At 45.6% G+C, this 22,134-nt stretch overlaps 1 protein-coding gene across 5 annotated transcripts in view; it reads right to left on the reverse strand.

Moving 5' to 3' along the window:
- The window catches only part of FAM13A (family with sequence similarity 13 member A), a 234,699-nt gene extending 216,173 nt beyond the window's left edge, over positions 1-18,526 (reverse strand). The window contains exons 1-2 of one of the 5 annotated variants that reach the window (XM_050943999.1): positions 18,250-18,526; positions 4,040-4,229 (exon numbers count right to left, since the gene is read on the reverse strand). In XM_050943999.1, the coding sequence (XP_050799956.1) occupies positions 4,040-4,196 (157 nt within the window). In that variant the 5' untranslated portion in view covers positions 4,197-4,229; positions 18,250-18,526. Of the gene's footprint in view, positions 1-4,039; positions 4,302-7,092; positions 7,170-18,249 lie in introns of those variants that run through there. The other 4 variants (XM_050943998.1, XM_050943995.1, XM_050943997.1 and 1 more) reach the window with 4 other exon arrangements.
- Positions 18,527-22,134: the final 3,608 nt, after the last annotated feature.

The following is a 22,134-nucleotide window of genomic DNA, read 5'->3' on the forward strand; positions in this document are numbered from 1 at the left end:
CCCAGCACTGGGGATCAATGCCAAGAAGCCTTCTAAAGAAAGTCCGCATTCTTGCTCAGAGAATTTGGGAGAGCAAACTGTAGTTGCACAGAAATGTTTTCAGTGGAGAGGGGAAAAATCCAGAGGAACATCTGCTCTAGGAACCTTCTTACAAAAACTACCAAGTGTTCCAGCCAACTTCCATTGCTGTATGCGATCACAGTCCACAATGCTCTCTCATGCCAGTTAAGGAGCAACACTGGAAGACTCCAAAGGGAGCACCAATCAATCTTCATCCCCAGCCTGACCACACTTTAGACACATTGGGGTAATACATGTGCAGCACTGCACCACTATAAAATACATAAGGCTTGAGACCCCACTGCGCTGCACCAGTTTATGACAATGACCTTGCGTCAGACAAAGTAGTGGAGAATCTGGCCCAAGCACTGTATGTTACTTCCCAAGGTAAGACTATTGGCCCTTCACAATGCATACAACAGAGAATACGTATTACTAATCTTCTCAAGGGTTTAGGGAAGATTTCACCATAATGTATGCTAGGGTGACCAGATCGCAAGAGTGGGGAGTGTGGGGGAGGGAGAGAGAGACAGACAAAGGTGCATAGCCCCAACCAGAGCCAGGAGCACAATGGTCCGACTGGCCCTGTGCTACCAGCGTGCCCCTTCCTGTTGGGGATGGGCCCATGCTGCGCCACACAGCTCCCTTGCCCAGCATCCCCTGGATCCACTATACCCAAAGCCCCTCTACAACCCTTCCACCACAAATGCACAGTGCTGTGCATACACTCTGCCCAGAGCCCCCCTGTCCACAGTCCCACCACAGCTGCCCAACACTCCATACAGAACCCCCCACTCGCTAGTTTCCCAATACACAAAGATTTCCCCTCCCTTCCTCACAGCCCAACCACCACAACTACACAATGCCGCACACAGACCCGGACTGCCCAGTGCCCTGATGCACACAGATATCCCCCACTGCACAGCATCCCCCAACAGGCCCCCATTGTCTAGAATCCCAGAACACACAAACCTCCCCCACAGCTCAGTGCCCTCCACACCCTCACAGCCCAGCACCCCGCCACACACACCTCCCAGACACTCACTCCACCACACCCTGCCTCCTTCCCTGGCTGCACTCACCAGCCCCGCTGGGAGGTCTCTGGCTCTTAAGGGTGAGAGCGGCGAGGGGAGTCTCCAGACTCTCCACGTGCTGCGCCCGCCACAAGCGAAAGCGCTGCGGCTCCCACTAGCTGGGAAAAGCACCAATGGGAGCTGCCAGAGCTGTGGAACAGGGCTTGCACGCACTGGCAGCATGCAGAGCCTCCCGACCCTAAGAGCCAGAGGGACCTGCCAGGGGGCGAGGTGGGGAGTCCTGGCGGTACTCACCTGGGGTGGCTCCCGTCCTGGGAAGCATCCAGCAGGCTGGTCCCTCTGGCTCCTAGGGTCACAGGTCGGGTCAGGGAGTGGAGGGCTCTCTGCCCACTCCTGGCGCCTGCAAGCCCCACCCCTGCAGCACGTGACACTCGTGCCGGCGGGCGGGCAGACACAGGGAGCTGCACCAGGAAGCGGTGAGCGGCGGCGCCATGGCTGCGGTCCGGACAGTCCCCCATATCGGGACAAAAAGCGTCCTGACCGATGTAAGGTCAGGATGCGGGACAAGTCCCCTAATATCAGGATGTCTGGTCACCCTAATGTATGCTGAGAATCCTAATCATTCTCCAATGTACAATATAACCCCCAGTGGACTCGTATTATGCCTCCAATTCCAAAGGATTGTACATGCTACAAGTACCACATCAAGGCATTACCAAATTGGCCTCCTCATTGATATGACACAAAATGAAAATGAATCTAAAAATGATCAACCCTCCTTCCCACTAACCAAATCAATTAAACAAAAGTGAGGTCCAAACCATGCCCCCAAACAGCAATCACCCACATCACCTGCTATGGAAAGATCTTGGGGGGTGAGTGAGATCTCACATCTCTTTTATACCAGTGCACCTCTATTGACTGAAATGGAGTTATATAAGTTTAAGTGAGAAGAGACTCAGGACCTTGATTTCTCCCTCCTCTATCACATCTGAAATATCTTACAGCTTGTCTGACCACGGAATTATCTAGGAACAGCTGTTCCTGAATAACTCTATACGTGGACACTCTTATTCCAGAATAAGAGTGCTTTGACCCTGTTTAGCTTAACCTACATGGAAAGTTATTTGTTGAGAGTCAGTCACGAACAGCTATTGCACTGTGAATTCACTTCCTATACTAACCCCTGTTAGCTTATGTACATACCCTCTGCTACGTACATCGGCCAAACTGGACAGTCGCTACGGAAAAGAATAAACTGACACAAATCAGATATTAGGAATGGCAACATACAAAAACCTGTAGGAGAACACTTCAACCTCCCTGGCCACACTATAGCAGACCTTAAGGTGGCCATCCTGCAGCAAAAAAACTTCAGGACCAGACTTCAAAGAGAAACTGCTGAGCTTCAGTTCATCTGCAAATTTGACACCATCAGCTCAGGATTAGACAAAGACTGTGAATGGCTTGCCAATTACAGAACCAGTTTCTCCTCCCTTGGTTTTCACACCTCAACTGCTAGAACAGGGCCTCATCCTCCCTGATTGAACTACCTCATTATCTCTAGCTTGCCTGCATATATATACCTGCCCCTGGAAATTTCCACTACATGCATCTGACGAAGTGGGTATTCACCCACGAAAACTCATGCTCCAAAACGTCTGTTAGTCTATAAGGTGCCACAGAACTCTTTGCTGCTTGTTAGCTTATTGTGAGGTTTTTTTTTAAAAGCTTGGTTATTTTCTCAAAGTGTGGGCTGGAAACCTAAATATTGCAATTTAACCAGTATTACAGGGCTTTTATAAAGCAGACATGAAGGAGAATCCTAAAAAAGGACATTGTTCCACTCTCTAGGGTGAGACCAGAAGATGTAAATTCTCACAGGGTGAAATTCACTCCCATGTAGCAGGCCAGCACAAGGCTTAGGGCTTGGCTACACTGGAAACTCCAAAGCGCTGCCGCAGGAGCACTCCCGCGGCAGCGATTTGAAGTGCGAGTGTGGTCGCGGCGCCAGCGCTGGGAAAGAGCTCTCCCAGCGCTGCACGTACTCCACCTCCCTGTGGGGATTAGCTTGCAGTGTTGGGAGCCACGCTCTCAAGGCTGGGGCACTGTTTACACTGGCGCTTTGCAGCGCTGTAACTTGCTGCATTCAGGGGTGTTTTTCACACCCCTGAGCGAGAAAGTTGCAATGCCGTAAAGCACCAGTGTAGCCAAGGCCTTAGCCATCGTTTAAGAGCCACAGAAGTGCTTCGCATTTGTACAAAGGCCTTGCATTGGTCCTCTGCAAAGGAGGTGTATTTTATCCGCTGAGAAAGAAGTTCATTCTGTTCTACAACTTAAATGTATGGAAGGAGAGGTTGGAAGTTTAGAGGCTTACATGAAACCTTCCAGTGCTAGTTGATAAAAACCAAAACAACATTCTGGGGCTTATAATTACACATGGCATTCTATTCACAATCATACACACTCACTACTATGCTTATTTCAGAGTAGCGGCCATGTTAGTCTGTATCCGCAAAAAGAACAGGAGTATTTGTGGCACCTTAGAGACTAACAAAAGTGCCACAAGTACTCCTGTTCTTTTTACTATGCTTATGTGTAGGACCTAGAGTCGGAAATGATGGGCATAGCTGGTTAATTTGAATCAAGCAATAATGCAAGTCTAGTTATGAAAACTGTTTAAATTATAAAATGAACAGATTCTTTATAGTCACTTTATAACACAGCAGATTACATTTGCAAATGTCCCTTTGAATATACTTCCACATAAAGGCAATCAAACAAAAAAGGAATGCTAAATGCATTATTTTTCTCAGCACCCAGTTTGAGCCACAACTTGATTCAGTTTTCATGCTGAACAAACGAAAATAAACAAACAGAAAACTTCCTTTGAAGAGACTAACATAAATAACACAATTAAATGAAAGAGACTGTGTCAACTTTACCGTGCTGGGTGAGATATTCTACTGTATTCCACACCACCGCTGGAAGGCCATTCTTGGTAAGTCCCTGCTGCTGGAGGTCCTGGAGGCTCACACCAAACACCTTCTGACAGCTATCATCCCTCTGCTTGCTGAGTGGCAGCGCAGCTATCTTTTTCATGTCTTCCTTCAGCCTCACTGCTGATTTACTTTGCTTAAGAGAGCAGAGGAAAAGAGAGCAGTCGGTCACATTTACTACAGGAGGTTGCATGTCAGTTAAGGATTAAGCTTTTGAAATAGAACAGTCTGTAGGACTGGTGGGTTTTTTTTTGTTTGTTTTACTTTAGCCCACCGCAAAAATCTCTATGAAGTAGTACATTATAAACGGGTAGGACAGAGAACAAGGGGAGGGAAAGGAAAAAGAAAGTAAGGAGGAGGAGTCCAAAGCCACAACTTATCTGTAGCTAGGAGACAGAGTGGATAATACACTGCAGTAGCCAAGCTATACTGCTACAGTAACCAGTGGGCCAGACTCAGAAGGGATCACTTACGTTAGCTGCAAAATCTCAATCATCAACTTATACTCCGATGTTAAGGCCAGAAGGGACCACTCTGACCACCAAGTCTGACCTCCTATATAACACAGAGAAAAGAACCTCCCTCACCCAATAATTTCTGCATCAAGCCCATAACTTCTGTTTGAACGATAGCATTATCTTTTGGAAAGATAACCCTCCTTGACTTAAGACTGCAAGAGATGAAGAATCCACAAGATAAAGTGTCCAGATAAAACCTATTGGTAACAGGGTAAGTAATAGATAAGGGTAGAAATGTAAACCAAGAAAAGATAGTTTGTGGTTGAAAGGAGAACTCTCTTCATCTAGCAGTAGCTTAACGCATCATACATCACATCATCTTTGGTTTATTTATTATAGGCAAGCAGAATATAACTCACCTAAATCCATTCAACCAGCATTTTTTAAAAAGTGTTTTCACATATTTCTGGCATCAAGTTTATTAGCAGCTAACAAGACTGGTGGCGATGACCCACGACACCATAGAATTCAAAGTGTGGCATATAAGAAACAGCTGAATCTGGGAATGTATTGATAATAAGCACTGATACCTCGCTGAAAGCTGGTAGAAACGTCTCAAGTCTTGTCTGCAAATTGTGCGTTACAACACATAGGGACAGAGCTATTTAACGATACTCACACCTATGGTTTTGTTTTCAAATAAATATTACTATTTTCTAATCTCTTTAAACGCAACATGATGTTTCAACTTCACCTCATTAATTAACTTGAACACTTGCCCAGACTTTGCTATTAAGCCAGGTTGTACCTTGTTCCAGGTACAAGAGAGAATTTGCATTAATCGTTTCTTACCAAGATTGATGCATCTTTTTGCTAAGCACAACTTCTCTGAAGAAATGTGTACTAGAATCATCTGTTTGATACCAGGACCTGGCAACTTCATGCTATCTGGTATGTCAATGACTTTCTTGGACTGTGCTGGTCTGACATATAAAGAAGAGGTTGCTTGTGTATCTAAGGTTATGGAGTATTTATAACTTATTCTATATTATTTGAGAAAGGGTATTAGTCCATATAATTAAAAATTGTGTTGTACTGATCACCTTATAAATACATATGATAAATAAGTATAGTCAATGTTCAAATTCCAGCTTCCACTGACTGTTGCCACGATGTCATTTTAAAAATAATATTTCTTATGAGAATTACAAGTGACTACCATAAGCTATTTTCATTTAAGATATATGCCAACGCAAAGATTGAGTTGTATGGACCAGACAAATAATAATGATAATAATAATACTTCCATTAGAGGATTTTGAAACACTTTTCTAATTAAGGCCCCAAACTTGTAAACTCTTATGCACGACTTAGCCGCATATAATCACTGGGAAGCTGGTAAGTGGTCACCCATCTCGATTTCACAATGGAGAAACTGAAGCCCGAGGGATATGTGTTGCTCAGGTTTACAAGGGAAGTCTGTAAAAGATCCAGAAACAGAATCCAGATCTCCCAGTCCTATTCTTTAACATAGATTAGAAAAAGGAAATTGTTTAAAGCCGACATATCCTGTGTAATTCCTGACATATTTATAAAACTTTGTTAGACCTATGTAAAATATAAAAGTCTTGCCTCTAGCAGAAAGAAAAAACCTACTTAAGTGATCAGTAAGAAATCATTCCCCGTGGCAGTCTCTAAGCAGTGAACTGAATCCTACTTAATTTATTTCACCAACTGAGACTAATCAAAATATGGTTATACTTGTCTTTTTCAAATTCACTGATTCCTGTAATCAGTTGCTTTTTTTCAGATAAAGGTATAAATGATTTGCCCACTTAACCATTTTTTGCTTAATGGCATTGCAGACTGTAACAAGAGACAGCAGTATGAATTTTACAAGACTAGTCATACACTTCAGAAATGTGTTTTTTCACTTCTGCCCTTTCCAAATTATCTTAATTAAACTATATGTTGCAGTTGGCCTGTCGTTAAAAAACAAAACTGTCAATCAATTTCACCATCACTAGACACTGTTTCGAAGGGGCAACAGGTCATCTAAACATAAAATAGAGTGAAAAGATTAGGATCAAAATCAAGAGAGGAGAAATACCAATCATACCAATCAACCAAAAACATGTCAGTTCTAGTACATGTATCGTGCTCCCACTGTAACAGCTTCCTGGAGTAGGTGTCCAATATAAACAGGGGGGAGAGAGAGAGAGAGCCTGTATTTCAGTTCAGAGTAAAAGTGAGACGGAAACTAGGAAATACTCACTCATCCCCTCCCCCCCATGAAATTAACAATGGCTCACAGTGCAAGGATGTTGTGGATGGAGCAGAAGAGGAAAATCCTGAATAGATCCACAGTGATTGGTTAGTTTAGATTTGAAAGATAAAAAAGCAAGTCATCCAATCTCAGACATGTTGATACTATCCAACATCTTCCCCCTGCAGATGCACACACCGTTAAGTTTATGCAATTTAATAAAATAGTGACTGGAAGAGGCCTCCCTCCGCATACAACAGACAGTCTGTACTCACACAGATGGCTAATGCGCCTGCCCCCATTCTTTCAGGAAGTGTCTGGACGAACTGATGAAGATGGGATGAAAGCATTAAGCAGAGCACTGAAGGTTATTAAGATTCCATGCCATGAAAACCTTATAGATCAGGGAAAAAAGGCAAAAATAGCCCCAAAAATGGGCCAAAAATTGCTACGGAACTCTTATTATTTTGTTGGCTGAATCTCCTGCAAAGTTTGCTTTTGCTTCTTTGATTTAACAGGCATGGCTGGGATCAGCCCCTGCAGTTGAAATCTGATTCCGGGAGTCTTTTATTGGCAGTCTGGAGGAGTCATGTGACTTGGTACTTAAGTCCTTAACATCTCTTCATTAATTACCAGGCATTTCTTACAGGCAGGCAGTCCAAAGACTTTACAGAAGATGTGTCCTACAGAGTAACGTCACCCTGACAACAATCTCGCCTCAGGCAGAGGCTAACACTCAGTGACTCTGCCTTATTAGCATCATTATTCCCATTTCTGAGTTAGTGATACTAATACTTCTCTCCTCCTTCCAGCCTGTTACAAAACTCAAACATACCTTCAGGCTGAATAAATCCCTTTGTGAAGACTCCACAGTACAGTACTAGCCAACACACAAACTTCTCAACTTTCTGAAGCAATGCTGATTTCTCAAAACAAAATGCATTCTGCAGAGTGCATATAGCATAGGTCACTTCCACTGCATCATTTTAACTGCTCCATGTAGCCTAACCTAGTAAATGGCAATTGCCATTCAATTTAAAGTAGCAAATGCATTAATTCCTTTTAAAATTGTGGCAACAAAATAATTACGTAGCTTGACAAATAACAAATAACATGACAAATAACTGGATGGCATAAGAACAAGGGCAACATCTAGGCCTTTTGCATTAATGAAGCATGTTCCTACAGAAATTTACAGTGGCATTTTTCACTTGACACATTTAACGGTTAAAGTAAAAAAGTCTTAGACATCATAGTTCTGTCACCAATATAATGTATGATTAAATCAACCTTGCAAAACATGTCCACTCACCCGGAGAGAATTATTATTAATTACTATTTTTACACAGGTGAATGTTATCTTTTCCCCCTCCTATTAGCTTCAATCATGGCAAAGAACAGGCAAGTAGATTTTGCACATGAGCTGATAAATTTTCATGCAAGGTTTCCTAAGGCGTAATTCTATTAACCTCAAATTCAGTACTAATATGCCACCTCATCTCAATCCAGTACTGTACTTAGAAGTGCCAAGTTAGAATACAGTACTATGAGACCCATTATGTGAACTGAATTTTGAAATGCCTGTGATACCGCTCATTCCCCTCTCCTCTCCCCTGAAGCTTAAATGACACAAACATAATCCTCTTGGGTGGTCCTCTTCTCCTGTGGTACTGGTCAGATGGCAAAAGAAACAGAGAGAATAATGGCTTGTCTACACAAAGACTTAGTGGATGGCAAGTCAGGGTTTAAATCTACAGCATGGTAGCCTGTCGTATACTGGGCAAGTGGACCCTGCTACCATGCACGTCAAAGTGCACTACAGAACATATAGCATGTGGTACCAGGGTGGGAGGAGCATGAGACAGTAACTGACAGTATTCAAGCATCCATAAAATTCCAGAACACTTTACAACACTTGGACGAGAACTGGAGACAGTTCCAGACTCTGCCCAGTTCCCTTTCATTCAGGCTTCTACCAGAGTTTGATTTCCAGCAAGGGTTAGAAATTACTCAACTAGGAATTGAAATTCAGGGCCAGATTTTCAAAACAGCTCAGCTCCCATTAGGCACTAAAATAAGGGCCCAGATCTTCCAACTGCATTCCAAGTGCTGAGCTCTTTTGAATATTCGGCTCTCTTTTGGAACCTGACCTCACAAGAGCACTTTAGCATGTACTTAAATCTATTTCTATTCAGAACAGCACTGGCATGTGTTTAACTTTAAACACATGATTATAGTGCTGTCAGGAATACCTGCTGCTTTCCTGAATCAGGACCTAAATGCCTAAGTAGAAGTTGAGCTCCTTTGAAAATCTGGCCCTTGGAGGTGGGCTAGGTCATCAGGTACAGGAGAACTTAACTTCAAGAGAGAAGGTGAGGTGTCCAGAGACTGAGTGAAAATGGAGCAAAGAGAATAGAGTTTTTTCAGGGGTAGGTGGGAAGGGACTGAATTGCAAGTCAGAGGGGAAGGGGATGGGCCCAGCTGACATCAGCCACATAAATATTGCCTTGGGACCAAGGAGGTTTTTTCTGTAAGTGATTGAGTCTTTTTTGTAATTAGGTGAAATTATTAGAATCGCCTATATTAAATTTCAGTTCTCCTTTAAGAACAGATTTGTCAATTTAATATGTACCTGCACCTGCAAAGTGAGGGAACGGACCAGTAAAAGACGGTTACTATTACCTTAACATCAACTGTCTTTTAGTTTTCTGTTTCCTTCAAGGAATTATAGGACTCAAGAACAGATTTGAGTCAACATCCTCCTACTCCATTCCTCTCCTTAAGCCACTAATGTGCTTTTCACAAAAATCACACAGAGCTGTGTTCTTCTTAACCTTCACTGTAGTTACAAAGGTGAAACCAGATAACATGTCTCAGACTAGGACCTGGGCAATAGTCTCTGGGGAAAAGACTGTCCATGTGGACAGTAAGAGTGATGGATTAAAACCATGATCCCAAGAGAAATAACAAGCGCTTTACTACAAGGTTTTCAAAAACTTATTTATCAGAGTGGACAAGAAATTCTCATTTTCATAACAGTGGAAGAGTAAAAACTGATCTGTTGGCCAAAGGTGGCAATGACCAGGAGTGTTCCCAGGGAGAAGTTACTGCAGCTGAAAGACGCAATTAACAAGGACTGTCAGGAGCCAGAGTCTGCATTTTTTTAAACTCGCTATCTTCATTAACATGCAACAGGTCTCCTCCCTCAGTACTATTATGATGTACTTGCTTAACCTCTTCAGAGAGATGACAAGTATATGCATCATCTACTCCCCTATCCTCTTCCAAACAAGAAATGCTTCCCAAGTGCAGCTATCCCCATCCCGCCTCCACTTACTTTGCCCATTGCAGCACCGCAGCTCAACCTCCCATTGTCCACACAGATGCAGTCCAATCTTTTCTTGCACCTACCATCTAATACCAGCCTAGGTTTAAGCATTCCCTGGTCCTTCCCCTGGAAACATGCTCCAGGTGACTTGTTCCCTACTTCCAGCAGTTTCTGGACCAGGGGTCAGGCTGAGAATTGTTAGGAGGAAAGCATGCTGCATCAACAGCTCCAAGGATCAGTTCATATTTCTGGCACTGAAAAAGTAAGGCAGACACTGACACACTGTGGTTATTAACTGCAGTGAATCTCCCTACCTAGGAAACCTTCAATGATTTGCCGTAAGTGATTCTCAACATCAGTATAGAACAAAATCAGTAGCAATCATCCCTGTCACAGAGAGCCACCAAATAATCCCTGTATGACATCCCTACACTGCTTCGGGTATTTGGTTGTGGCAATGCATGAAACTAATGTGGTAAAGTCACAGTGATACAACATAGCAACTAAAACATTGCAACTTAATGCCATGATCCCCTATGACTGCCTTTTGCTTCTATACCACCATTTGACATAACATTGCTTCTCTTTACCTCTTCCTTACCCCACTTCCTAGGCACTTAAATGTGTCAGGCAGCAAGGAGAGTGCTCTTGTATGGGAAACATTTATGCGACCACTATTTTGACCCCAAGACCAGCCAGCATGTCAAGGGATCCCGACAGGGCCGTCCTTACCCATATGCAAAGTACATAGCTGTGTAGGGCAACCAGGAAATTTGGGGCACCACATTTCCTGGTGCCCTGCACAGCTGTGTACTGCTCCACCCCCTGCTCCGCCTCTTCGCGCCCCAGCCTCACCTCACTCCACCCCTTTCCCAAAGCTCCTGCCCAGCCCCATCCCACCCCTGCTCTGCCCCCACTCCCCTGAGGACTGCTGTAGGGGACAGGCCTGCATTCACCACATGGTAAGTGGAGTGACCCGGCCCCAGCGCTGCCAGTGAGTGCTAGGGAGTGGTGCTTCCCCTGCCTCCCCATAGAGGCCTGGGGGCGCCCACACAGCCTCCCTGTGGGGGACCTGCACAGGGCACCAAAATGGTTAGGGAAGGCCCTGGGTTCCGACCAGACTGTGCATTTCACAGGAGATATATGCAGGGCCCTCTAGAGCATGGGTGGGCGGTCCTCCAGACGTTTTAATCCGGCCCTCAAGCTTCCTCTAGGGCTTGCCCCGCTCCACACGGCTCCTGAAAGCAGTGAAATGTCCCACTTCTGGCTCGTATGTGTGGGGCAGCCAGGGAGCTCCGAACACGGCCCCCGCCCCAAACGCAACCCCTGCAGCTCCCATTGGCAGGGAACCAGGGCCAATGGGAGCTGCAGGGGCGGCACCTGCAGACAGAGCACCATGCAGAGCTGCCTGGCTGTGCCTTCGCATAGGAGCTGGAGAACAGACATGCTGCTGCTTCTTGGAGTTGCTTGAGGTAAGCGCCATCAAGAGCCTGCACCCTTGACTCCTTCCCATGCCCCAACTCCATGCCCCTGCCCTGATCCCCCTCCCGCCCTCCAAACCCCTCAGTCCCAGCCTGCAGCACCCTCCTGCACCCCCAACCCCTCATCTCCAGCCCCACTCCAGAGCCCACACCACTAGCCAGAGCCCCCATCCCCTCCCACACCCCAACCCCTAATTTCGTCAGAATTCATGGCCTGCAATGCAATTTCCATACCCAGATGTGGCCCACGGGCCAAAAAGTTTGCCCACCCCTGTGCTAGAGCCACAAGCTGAGTATCACTGGCCACCAAGCTAGCTTTCATCACATACAGGTTTCCTGCAGCGCGCAACTGTACCACCATCTTAATGCCTGCACAAGATATTGCTCAAAGGCTTTCGAAATAACTGTTGTAATCCAGAGTGCATACTTTGCATGCCTTGAGGTACAGGTCTATATTATCTGCTCTCTAATTAGAGTTAATAACCAGCATGTGATGCAAAGACACTCAATAGCACAAGCTAGCTTATCTGGCCATGCATATAAATCTAAACTTCAGGTGACAATCAACACTCCCCAGAGGAAAGGAACGGTTGGAGAAGTATTTATATGTTCAAAGGAACTTCCCCTACTCCCACAGTACGTAATATCACAATGGTTGAAAGTGACTATTATTCATGGTTTCCACTGTGACACCAGAATTCAGCATCGCTACCGTGACAGCCCACACATGAACAGGGAGCTGGCCGTGACAACAGTCCATCTATGTTTTCCTGGACCCACCCCTCATACGTTTCTTGCTCATACCGAGCCAGAGGATTCTTTGCTAATGCTGTGGACAGCAGCAGTAAGAAAGCAGCTACTGCTGGTCACACTGCCTGACCTTCTGCTGGACTGAAGGACTTCCACACTCCCAATTCCATTTTTTTTTTAAATTTAAGTTCCATCTTCCCACTAATAATTCCAGTGGGGTGGGAGGCATGTGCATGCCTGGATACCACAACTTAGAAAGGTGGGGGGGGGGGGGGAAATAAACTCAGATACTATGGTGATTAGCACAGATCTGGAGAGAGATTAAAGGAATTGGATGTGACAAGAAACCTCAGGTGTGGTTGGAGAACAGAAAGCACTGGAAATGCACAGACTGACCCAATCTGGTCCACTTCCTCTCACAGCAGTTTCTCTGGCATCATAAGTAGGGCCTAACAATTTCATGGCCATGAAAACCATGTGTCCCGACTGTGAAATGAGCCCTGCTCCGTGAAATCAGATATTTGTGTGCTCCTGGGAGCACCGCAGCTGGGGGCTCCTAGCTGCTAGTCTGCTGGGATGGAGAGGGACAGGACTTGTTCTTCCTCTGCACTGCCACTCTCGGTAGGGAGATGAGACCCACCTCCAGAGGCAGTGCAGCTCTGAGCACCTAGGCCTGGGGCTTCAGTCCCCTGCAGCTCCAGCCACGGTGCCCAGGCTTGGGGTTTTCACTTTCCACCCCACCTCCAGCCAGGGCTCAGGGCTTCCACCCCCCACTGCTCCAGCCAGGACTCGGGGCACCTGGTTCAGGGCTTCTGTCCCCCGCCGCACCAGCCAGGGCTTGGGGCGCCCGGTTTGGGGTTTCCACCCTTCACCCCACCTCCAGCCAGGGCTCAGGGCACCCGGATTGGGGCCTCCCCTGCCCCCACCACGCCAGCCAGGGCTCGGGGTGCCCAGCTCGGGGCTTCTGCCCCCCGCCGCACCAGCCAGGGCTCAGGGCACCCAGCTCAGGGTTTCCATTCCCAACAGCTCTAGTCAGGGCTCAGGGTGCCTAGCTTGGGGATTCTGCCCCCTGCGGCTCCAGCCAGGGCTCTCGGTTCCCATTTTTATGGGGGCCCCCAAGTTGGCCAGGGCCCATTCGTTAATCTGCCAGAGGACTAGTAGCAAGGAGCACTCCCAGCAGCTGGGACCCACCTCCACCTCCAGGAACCTCCTCTAGCTTCAGGAAGGTTGGTGGCTGCAGCCTTCAGAGCTCAGCTCTGATGTCAGAACCAAAGTGAGGGTGGCAATCCTGTGACACCCCTCAACAACCTTCAATCTCTGCATTGTCCCATTTTGGGCCGGGATCCCCACAGTTACAACACCTTGAAATTTCAGATGTAAACATCTGAAATCATGAAATTGACTAATTTTAAAACCCTCTGACCGTGAAATTGACCAAAATGGTCCATGTATTTGGTAGGTCCCTAACCATAAATGCAAACTACTTCAACACAGCATCGTCAAAAAAAGGCCTCATTGCTGCAGTGACCTCCTATATAACACAGACCACAGAACTTCTCCCAAAATAACTCCTAGAGCAGATCTTTTAGAAATACATCCCAAATTGATTTTAAAATGATCAGTGATGGAGAATCCCACACGCCCCTTGGTAAATTGTTCCAGTGGTTAACTCCCCTTGCTGTTAAAAATGTAAACCTTATTCCCAGTCTGAATTTGTATGGCTTCCAGCCACCTTTGTCTGCTAAATTGAAGAGCCCATTATTAATTATTTTGTTCCCAGTGTAGGTAGTTATACACTGTAATCAAGTCACCCATTAATCTTCTCTTTGGTAAACTAAACAGATGTGCTCTTTGAGTCTATCATTAAAAGGTGGGTATTCTAATCCTTTAATCATTCTTTTGGCTCTTCTCTGAACCTGCTTCAATATTCCAATAATAGAATCACTGAATATCAGAGTTGGAAAGGACCTCAGGAGGTCATCTAGTCCAACCCCCTGCTCAAAGCAGGACCAATCCCCAACTAAATCATCCTAGCCAGGGCTTTGTCAAGCCTGACCTTAAAAACCTCTAAGGAACAGGATTCCTCCACCTCCCTAGGTAACCCATTCCAGTGTTTCACCACCCTCCCAGTGAAAACGTTTTTCCTAAGATCCAACCTAAACCTACCCCACTGTAACTTGAAACCATTACTCCTTGTTCTGTCATCAGGCACCACTGAGAACAGTCTAGATCCATTCTCTTGGGAACCCCCTTTCAAGGAGTTGAAAGCAGCTATCAAATCCCCTCTCATTCTTCTCTTCTGCAGACTGAACAATCCTAGTTCCCTCAGTCTCTCCTCGTAAGTCATGTGCTCCAGCCCCCTAATCATTTCTGTTGCCCTCCACTGGACTCTTTCCAATTTTTCCACATCCTTCCTGTAGTGTGGGGCCTAAAAATAGTACTCCGGATGAGGCCTCACCAAGGTCGAATAGAAGGGAATGATCACCTCCCTCGATCTGCTGGCAATGCCCTTACTTATACAGCCCAGAATGCCGTTAGCCTTCTTAACAAGGGCACACTGTTGACTCATATCCAGCTTCTCATCCACTGTAACCCTTAGGTCATTGTCTGCAGAACTGCTTCCTAGCCATTCGGTCCGTAGTCTGTAATAGTGAATGGGATTCTTCCGTTTTAAGTGCAGGACTATGCACTTGTCCTTGTTGAACCTCATCAGGTTTCTTTTGGCCCAGTTCTCTAATTTGTCTAGGTCCCTCTGTATCCTATCCCTACCCTCCAGCATATCTACCACTCCTCCAAGTTTAGTGTCATCTGCAAACTTGCTGAGAGTGCAGTCCATGCCATCCTCCAGATCATTAATGAAGATATTGAACAAAACAAAAGGGACCGACCCTTGGGGCACTCTGCTTGAAACCAGCTGCCAACTAGACATGGAGCCATTGATCACTACATCTTTTGTGTTCAGTTCTAGTGCCCACAATTCATGGTGTTCCTGCAGTGTTTGCCCCAGTCCCAATACAGAAATAAAATAACTTCTCTACTACTTGAAATTCTCCTGTTTATGCATCCCAGGATCGCATTCGCCCTTTTGGGCACAGCGTCACATTGGGAGTTCATGTTCAGCTGATCATCCACCATGACCCCCAAATCTTTTTCAGAGTCACTGCTTCCCATGATAGAGTCCCTTATTCTGAAAGTATGGTATATATTCATAATCATTTGCTTTGCAGCTTGTGCAGGCAGAGCACCAGCACTGAAATGCCTTGCTGTTTTCATGCTCTACAACTAGTTCAACACCAATAGTTTAAATACCAATTTAAATTTAGAATAAATATTTGTGGATGTTTTTTCTACATTTACCAATATATTGAAAATTCAATATTTTCAATTACAACAAAGACTATAAAGTGTAGAGTGCTCACTTTATATTATTATTTTTTTATTACAAATATTTGCACTGTAAAAAGAGATAAATAAAAGATAGTGCAATCTACACGTTAAAGCACAAAGGGGCATACAAATGTTTAGCATATCTGGCACATAAAGACCTTGCAATGCCAGCTACAAAAGTGCCATGCAATCACCTGTTCTTACTTTCCGGTGACATTGTAAATAAGAAGCAAGCAGCATTATCTCCCCATAAATGTAAACAAACTTGTTTGTCTTAGCAATTTGCTGAACAAGAAGTAGGACTGAGTTGACTTGTAGGCTCTGAAGTTCTACATTGTTTTGTTTTTGAGTGCAGCTATGTAACAAAATTTGTAAGTTGCACTTTAATGATAAAAGCAGCAAAGAGATTGCACTACAGCACTTGTATGATGTGAACTGAAAAAACATGTATTTTTTACAGTGCAAACATTTGTAATAAAAATACAGAGTACTGTGCACTTCGTATTTTGTGTTGTAATTGATATTAATATATCTGAAAATGTGGAAAGACATCCCAAAATATTTACAATAAATTTAAATTGGCATTCTATCATTGTTTAACATTGCAATTAAAACTGCAATTAATCGTGATTAATTTTGAATATGTTTTGCGTGAGTTAACTGCAATTAATTGACAGCCTTGCTGTACAGTAATTACAAGGCTGAGCTGGAAAAAAAAATCTACAGAGATGGGTCTGACTCCTTAACTTCCACCCCATTTCATAAGTGATTGCACAAGCATACCTGCACAGAATCCTACTGACTTTAGAAGCTTCTGCCAGGGCACAAGGTCCACCTGTGCAGAATCTCTGGCCAGTCAGGCCTACAGCAGGAAAAACACTCAAACAACCTTAACTGCACCTTACTGTGGTTCACTGCCTCTGTGGGGAAAGAGACTAGTGAAATTAGATTGACTATATGAACTGTTCAGACCAATTCAGTTGCCCAAGAAGAGAACTTAAGATGACTTCAAGGATTTCACTCCCAACCCAGGTTATCATAGCAACACTAGGTAAAAGAAAGTTATATTATAGCAAAGTTGTACCAGATAAAAACTGAAGCTGAAGGCAGTATAGGAAAATATAGTGTAGTGCATCCAACCTGCACTGACAACTGGTTGAACTAGACCAGTGGTTCTCAACCAGGGGTACACATACCTCTGGGGTACACAGAGTCTTCTAAGGGGTATATCAACTCATCTAGATATCTGCCTAGGTTTACAACAGGCTACGTAAAAAGCAAAGTCAGTACAAACTAGTATTTTATACAGAAAATGACTTTTTTATACTGGTCTATATACTCTTTTCACTAAAATGTAAGTACAATATTTATATTCCACTTGATTTATTGTATAATTATATGGTAAAAATCAAAAAGTAAGCAATGTTTCAGTACTAGTGTGCTGAGACAACTTTTGTATTTTGATGTCTGATTTTGTAAGCAAGTAGTTTTCAAGTGAGGTGAAACTTGGGGGTCTGCAAGCCAGATGAGACTCCTGAAAGGTACAGTGGTGTGGAAAGGTTGAGAACCACCGGCCTAGATAACAGCACCTCTTTAAGAGGCCCATCAGTTTGCCCAAGGGTTAGAAGCCAGGGCTGAGGCTGGAGTCAGAGCGCCTAGATTCCATTCACACCTTTGCCACTAACTCTTTGGGTCTGGGCAAATCCTGTAGGGCCATGTTGCCAGCTGCTGCTTCCTAGTAGCCGCCTTCACAGGCTTCGGTTTTGGAAACGTGGAGCCCCCCAGAAGGCGAGTTCCCGTGATCGGGGTCACTTTGGAAAATGTAGGTCTTGGTGTCCCTGCTTTTAGTTTCACCAACTGCAAAGCTGGGCTGTTACCTCACAGACGGGGCACGGGGAGGCGTCACTCGTTAATGTACGAAGTACGATCATTATTCCTAGCCTCGTAGCGGCGCTATTCACAGGCCTGCTCCCCCCACTCCCAGATCTCCCGGAAAGGTAGGTGTGCGCTCGCTCCCCGCACGCTACCACGAGGAAGTGCGCGAGACCCCAAGGGGGTTTTCCCCGGCCACCCCCGCAGCCTGGCGCAGCCTTTGTTTTCCTCCAAGCGCGATCCCACGGGGAAGGGAAAGCCCACGGCGCCGGAGCAGGGACTATGGGCGCGGGCGGTGCTGCCAACCCCGTTCCTTCCTCACCCACGCTTGCGCTCCCCACGCGGGACAGAGCCAGGAGTTCCCGGGCGGGGCAGGGAAGCAGGGCGACTCCCCCGCGGTCCGTAGCTGCGAAAGCACAGGGACGCTCCTGGCTGGCAAGCTGAGGGGCACTGCCCTCCCTTAACCACGGGAGCTTGGGGGTGGTCACACCTCCTGGCCGCTGCGGGCTCCTCCTCCGCCTAGACCAATCCCCGCTGCCCTGCGCGGCGGCACCTGCACTCACGGGCTAGAGGGCCGAGCCCCCCAGCGGCTCCGGCCCCACGCCTTCTCCTACCTGCTGCCGCTGCTCAAGGCGCTTCGTAGCCTAACGTGGCACCTTCCGCCTCATTGTCTGTAGCTGGAGGCGGGGGAGTGCGGCAGGAACCCCCCGACATACACACACCTCCCCCGGGCTGTGCCTGGGTGGGGTAAGGCAGGGGCACCGCCCCCTCCCAACTGTTTGTAAACACACTCCACGTGGACGCTGCCTCCCAGCGATTCACCATCGCTTTACGGCCCGGCCACCGCCCTCCTCCCTGCTCAGGAATAAGGCGCTACCCCGAGCGCTTGCGGAGGCTCCGCCCGAGGCCACCAGGCGCCCGCAAAGCAGCCGCGGTGGGTGCAACAGCGGCCCTGTCTCGCGCCTGCCGACACAACGTTCCATGCGCTCCCGCAGGGGGGAAGCCCACGCCCCACCCAAAGCACGTTAATCGCGTTCCAGCGCCTGTTTGGCTTTAGCAAGGAGGAGAAGTGGGGCAGGGATGCACCCATGACAGTGTGTGAAATCCATGAGAACCTTGGCATTCACTTCAATGCCAGCTGTATCTCTGCCGCTGCAAGCGCACAGCAGGAAGGGGCGCAGCCGTGCAGCAAACATATCTTTCCCCCTCTTACTACAATGCTGCCTCTGTGCTGAGTGCAGGGTTACTATGGGACATGCAGCAGGGCAGGCTTGTCCAGGGAGCCCAGGCAGACAAGCATTTGGTCCTCCAGCAGGCCTCCTGCGAAAGTGAGAACTTGCCAGTGATACTTGAGTCCATAACGGTGATTTCCCTACCCCCCACCCCCCCAGTTTTGTGAACTAGTTACCGGCCAATTTAATGGCTGTTTGGAAATTTGAATTGAAATTGAAACATTAATACACACTTTAAAAGCGTATACAGTGTATGATGAAATACATGTATCTGAAAAAATATAATAGATTTGAAAAGTATAAACATAGACTAGCTTCCTTATGCAGCTGTTGTTTTTATGACCAGTGCATTCATTTCCGTGATGTTGGCCAACCTAATAATTTCAAAAGATGATTTGTAAGGAAAGTCTAAATGAGCTCTCCCTGACAGCTAGTGATGAGCTGGGGGAAAAGGCTTCAGGACCACATTGTATTTACAGTCACACTTAATCTAATGAGGTATCCAGCAAACAGAGCTATGTTGCCCAAGTGATAGATTTTGGCTGGGGTTGGGTTACAAGTCACTTGAAGGAAGCTGTGGGGAGTTGTTGTTCTTATTGTATGAGTAAAGGGCAGTAGAACTGTACTTAGCCTGTGCTGTTTGAGGGCATCAAGAGAGGGTGAGGACCTGCCCCTCTCCACTGTTTAAAGACAGCGCTGATTAGGCTCCATAGATAGTCTTTTGTTCTGTTAAGTGACCACTACAGCTGAAATCACTGATAATCAGGTCTAAGTGCTTAGACTTGCTGTGGGATAGTGTTTCTGTGGAAAAGAGAGCCCAGTCTGCACCAGCAGTGAGGTTCCCCCACTGAGAGCTCAGCTGAAATCACTGAGGGTATGACTACACTTGAAATTTCAAAGCGCTGCTGCGGCAGCGCTTTGAAGTGTGAGTGTGGTCGGAGCGCCAGCGCTGAGAGAGAGCTCTCCCAGCGCTGCACGTAAACCACATCCCTTACGGGTGTAGCTTGCAGCGCTGGGAGCCGCGCTCCCAGCGCTGTGGCACTGATTACACTGAGGCTTTACAGCGCTGTATCTTGCAGTGCACAAGGAGGTGTTTTTTCACACCCCTGAACGCGAAAGTTGCAGCGCTGTAAAGTGCCAGTGTAGCCAAGCCCTGAGAGCTGGGTAGAACCTTAAGAGACCAACTCGCAGAGGTCACAGTGGCAGCGGAAGGTGATTGTGCAAGGCCACTGGTAACAGAGTGGTAGAGTGAACGGTAGCATAACGAACAGCAGTGGCCAGAGCGAACAGTGAGCAGCTGGAGGAACAGGCAAGGTGGTTTCGTGCCTCCCACGTGGGAGACATACTCATGTGAAAGCACCTCTGAACTCTGAGTCGTCACTGACTAAGGACAACACTGGTGTGTGGGGTGTGGTGAAAGGAAAAGTGAGGGGCACATTAAATAAACATTTGTTTGTTGAACTATATTTTAGTGACTTCGCTTTAGAATGCTAGATTTGTGACTGGGAATGGAAGCTTATATAAATATTTCCTAGTAGGCCAAGATTTTTAAAATGCATTATTTGCCACGGTTGTTATCTCACATCGTTGCTATCTTGAGAGGTCATTATGTTGGGGAGTTTCTGTACTAAACATTTTTATTATTATAATTAATTTTTACATAAGAATGGTCATACTGGGTCAGACCAATGGCCCATATAGCCCAGTCTCCTGTCTTCCGACAGGGTCAAGGCCAGGTGCTTCAGAGGGAATGAACAGAACAGGTAATCATCAAGTGATCCTCCCCCCCCCCGTTGCCCATTCCCAGCTTCTGGAAAACAGGCTAGGGACACTCAGAGCATGGTGTTGCATCCCTCCCCATCCTGTCTGATAGCCACTGATGGACCTATTCTCCAGGAAATTATCTAGTTCTTTTTTTAATCCTGTTATAGTTTTGATCTTCACAGCATCCTCTGGCAAAGAAATCCACGGCTTGACTATGTTGTGTGAAGAAATACTTCCTTTTGTTTTTTTAAAACCTGCTGCCTATTAATTTCATTGGGTGACTGCTAGTTCTTCTGTTATGTGAAGGATTAAATAACATTTCCTTATTCACTTTCTTCACACCAGTCAAGATTTTATAGACCTCTAGCATATCCCCCCTTAGTCATCGCTTTTCTAAACTGAAAATTCCCAGTCATTTTAATCTCTCCTCCTGTTTCATACCCCTAATCATTTTAGTTGCCCATCTCTGTACCTTTTCCAATTCCAATATATCTTTTTGGGGATGGAGTGACCAGATCTGCACACAGTATTCAAGATGTGCACGTACTATGGATTTATATAGAGGCAATGTGATATTTTCTGTCTTATTATCTATCCCTTTCTTAATGATTTCCAGCATTCTGTTGGCTCTTTTGACTGCTGCTGCACATTGAGTGGATGTTTTCAGAGAACTAGTCACAATGACGCTAATCCAGATTCCATCATTTTGTATGTATAGTTGAGATTGTTTTCCAATGTGCAATACATTGCATTTATCAACATTGAATTTCATCTGCCATTTTGTTGTCCAGTCACCCAGTTTTCTGAGATCCCTTTGTAACTCTTCGCAGTCTGTCTGGGACTTAACTATCTTGAATAGTTTTGTATCATCTGCAAATTTTGCCATCTCACTGTTTGCCCATTTTTCCAGATCATTTATAAATATGTTAAACAGTAATGGTCACAGTACCGACCCCTCAGGGATACCACTATTTCTCTCTCTCAGTTCTGAAAACTGGTAATTTATTCCTACCCATTGTTTCCCATGTTTTAACCAGTTACTGATCCATGAGAGGACTGCCCTCTTATCTCATGATGGCTTACTTTCAAAATTCAATTTAAATTAAATACATTTTTTAAAAAATAATTATATATTTTTTAGAAAACTAGACCTATTATGTGTTTTGGTGTAACTTGCATTATCCTTATGTTAAATTTGTATTATCCTAACAAAATATTTACTTTATTCATATCTCTTTTATATGTTGCAGGTCAAAGTGAAAATGAAAAGCCAAAAAACAGTACAACAATTTTTCCACTCAAAGGCCTCAACAATTAATCAAGGTGAAGAACACATCAAGAACCAAGAATATCTCAACATGTCATCTGAAGGTTCAAGTGGTGTATTTACATCCGACCAGTCCAAAGCACAAATACAGCTACCTACTGAAGAAACAGTGTCTCCAAAACGAAAAGGCAGTTCCCAATGTTTGTCAGTCAAAGTGTTCCCATTTATTGAAGTTA

Source organism: Gopherus flavomarginatus, chromosome 3 (genome assembly GCF_025201925.1).
Source record: "Gopherus flavomarginatus isolate rGopFla2 chromosome 3, rGopFla2.mat.asm, whole genome shotgun sequence".
Taxonomy (NCBI): Eukaryota; Metazoa; Chordata; order Testudines; family Testudinidae; genus Gopherus; species Gopherus flavomarginatus.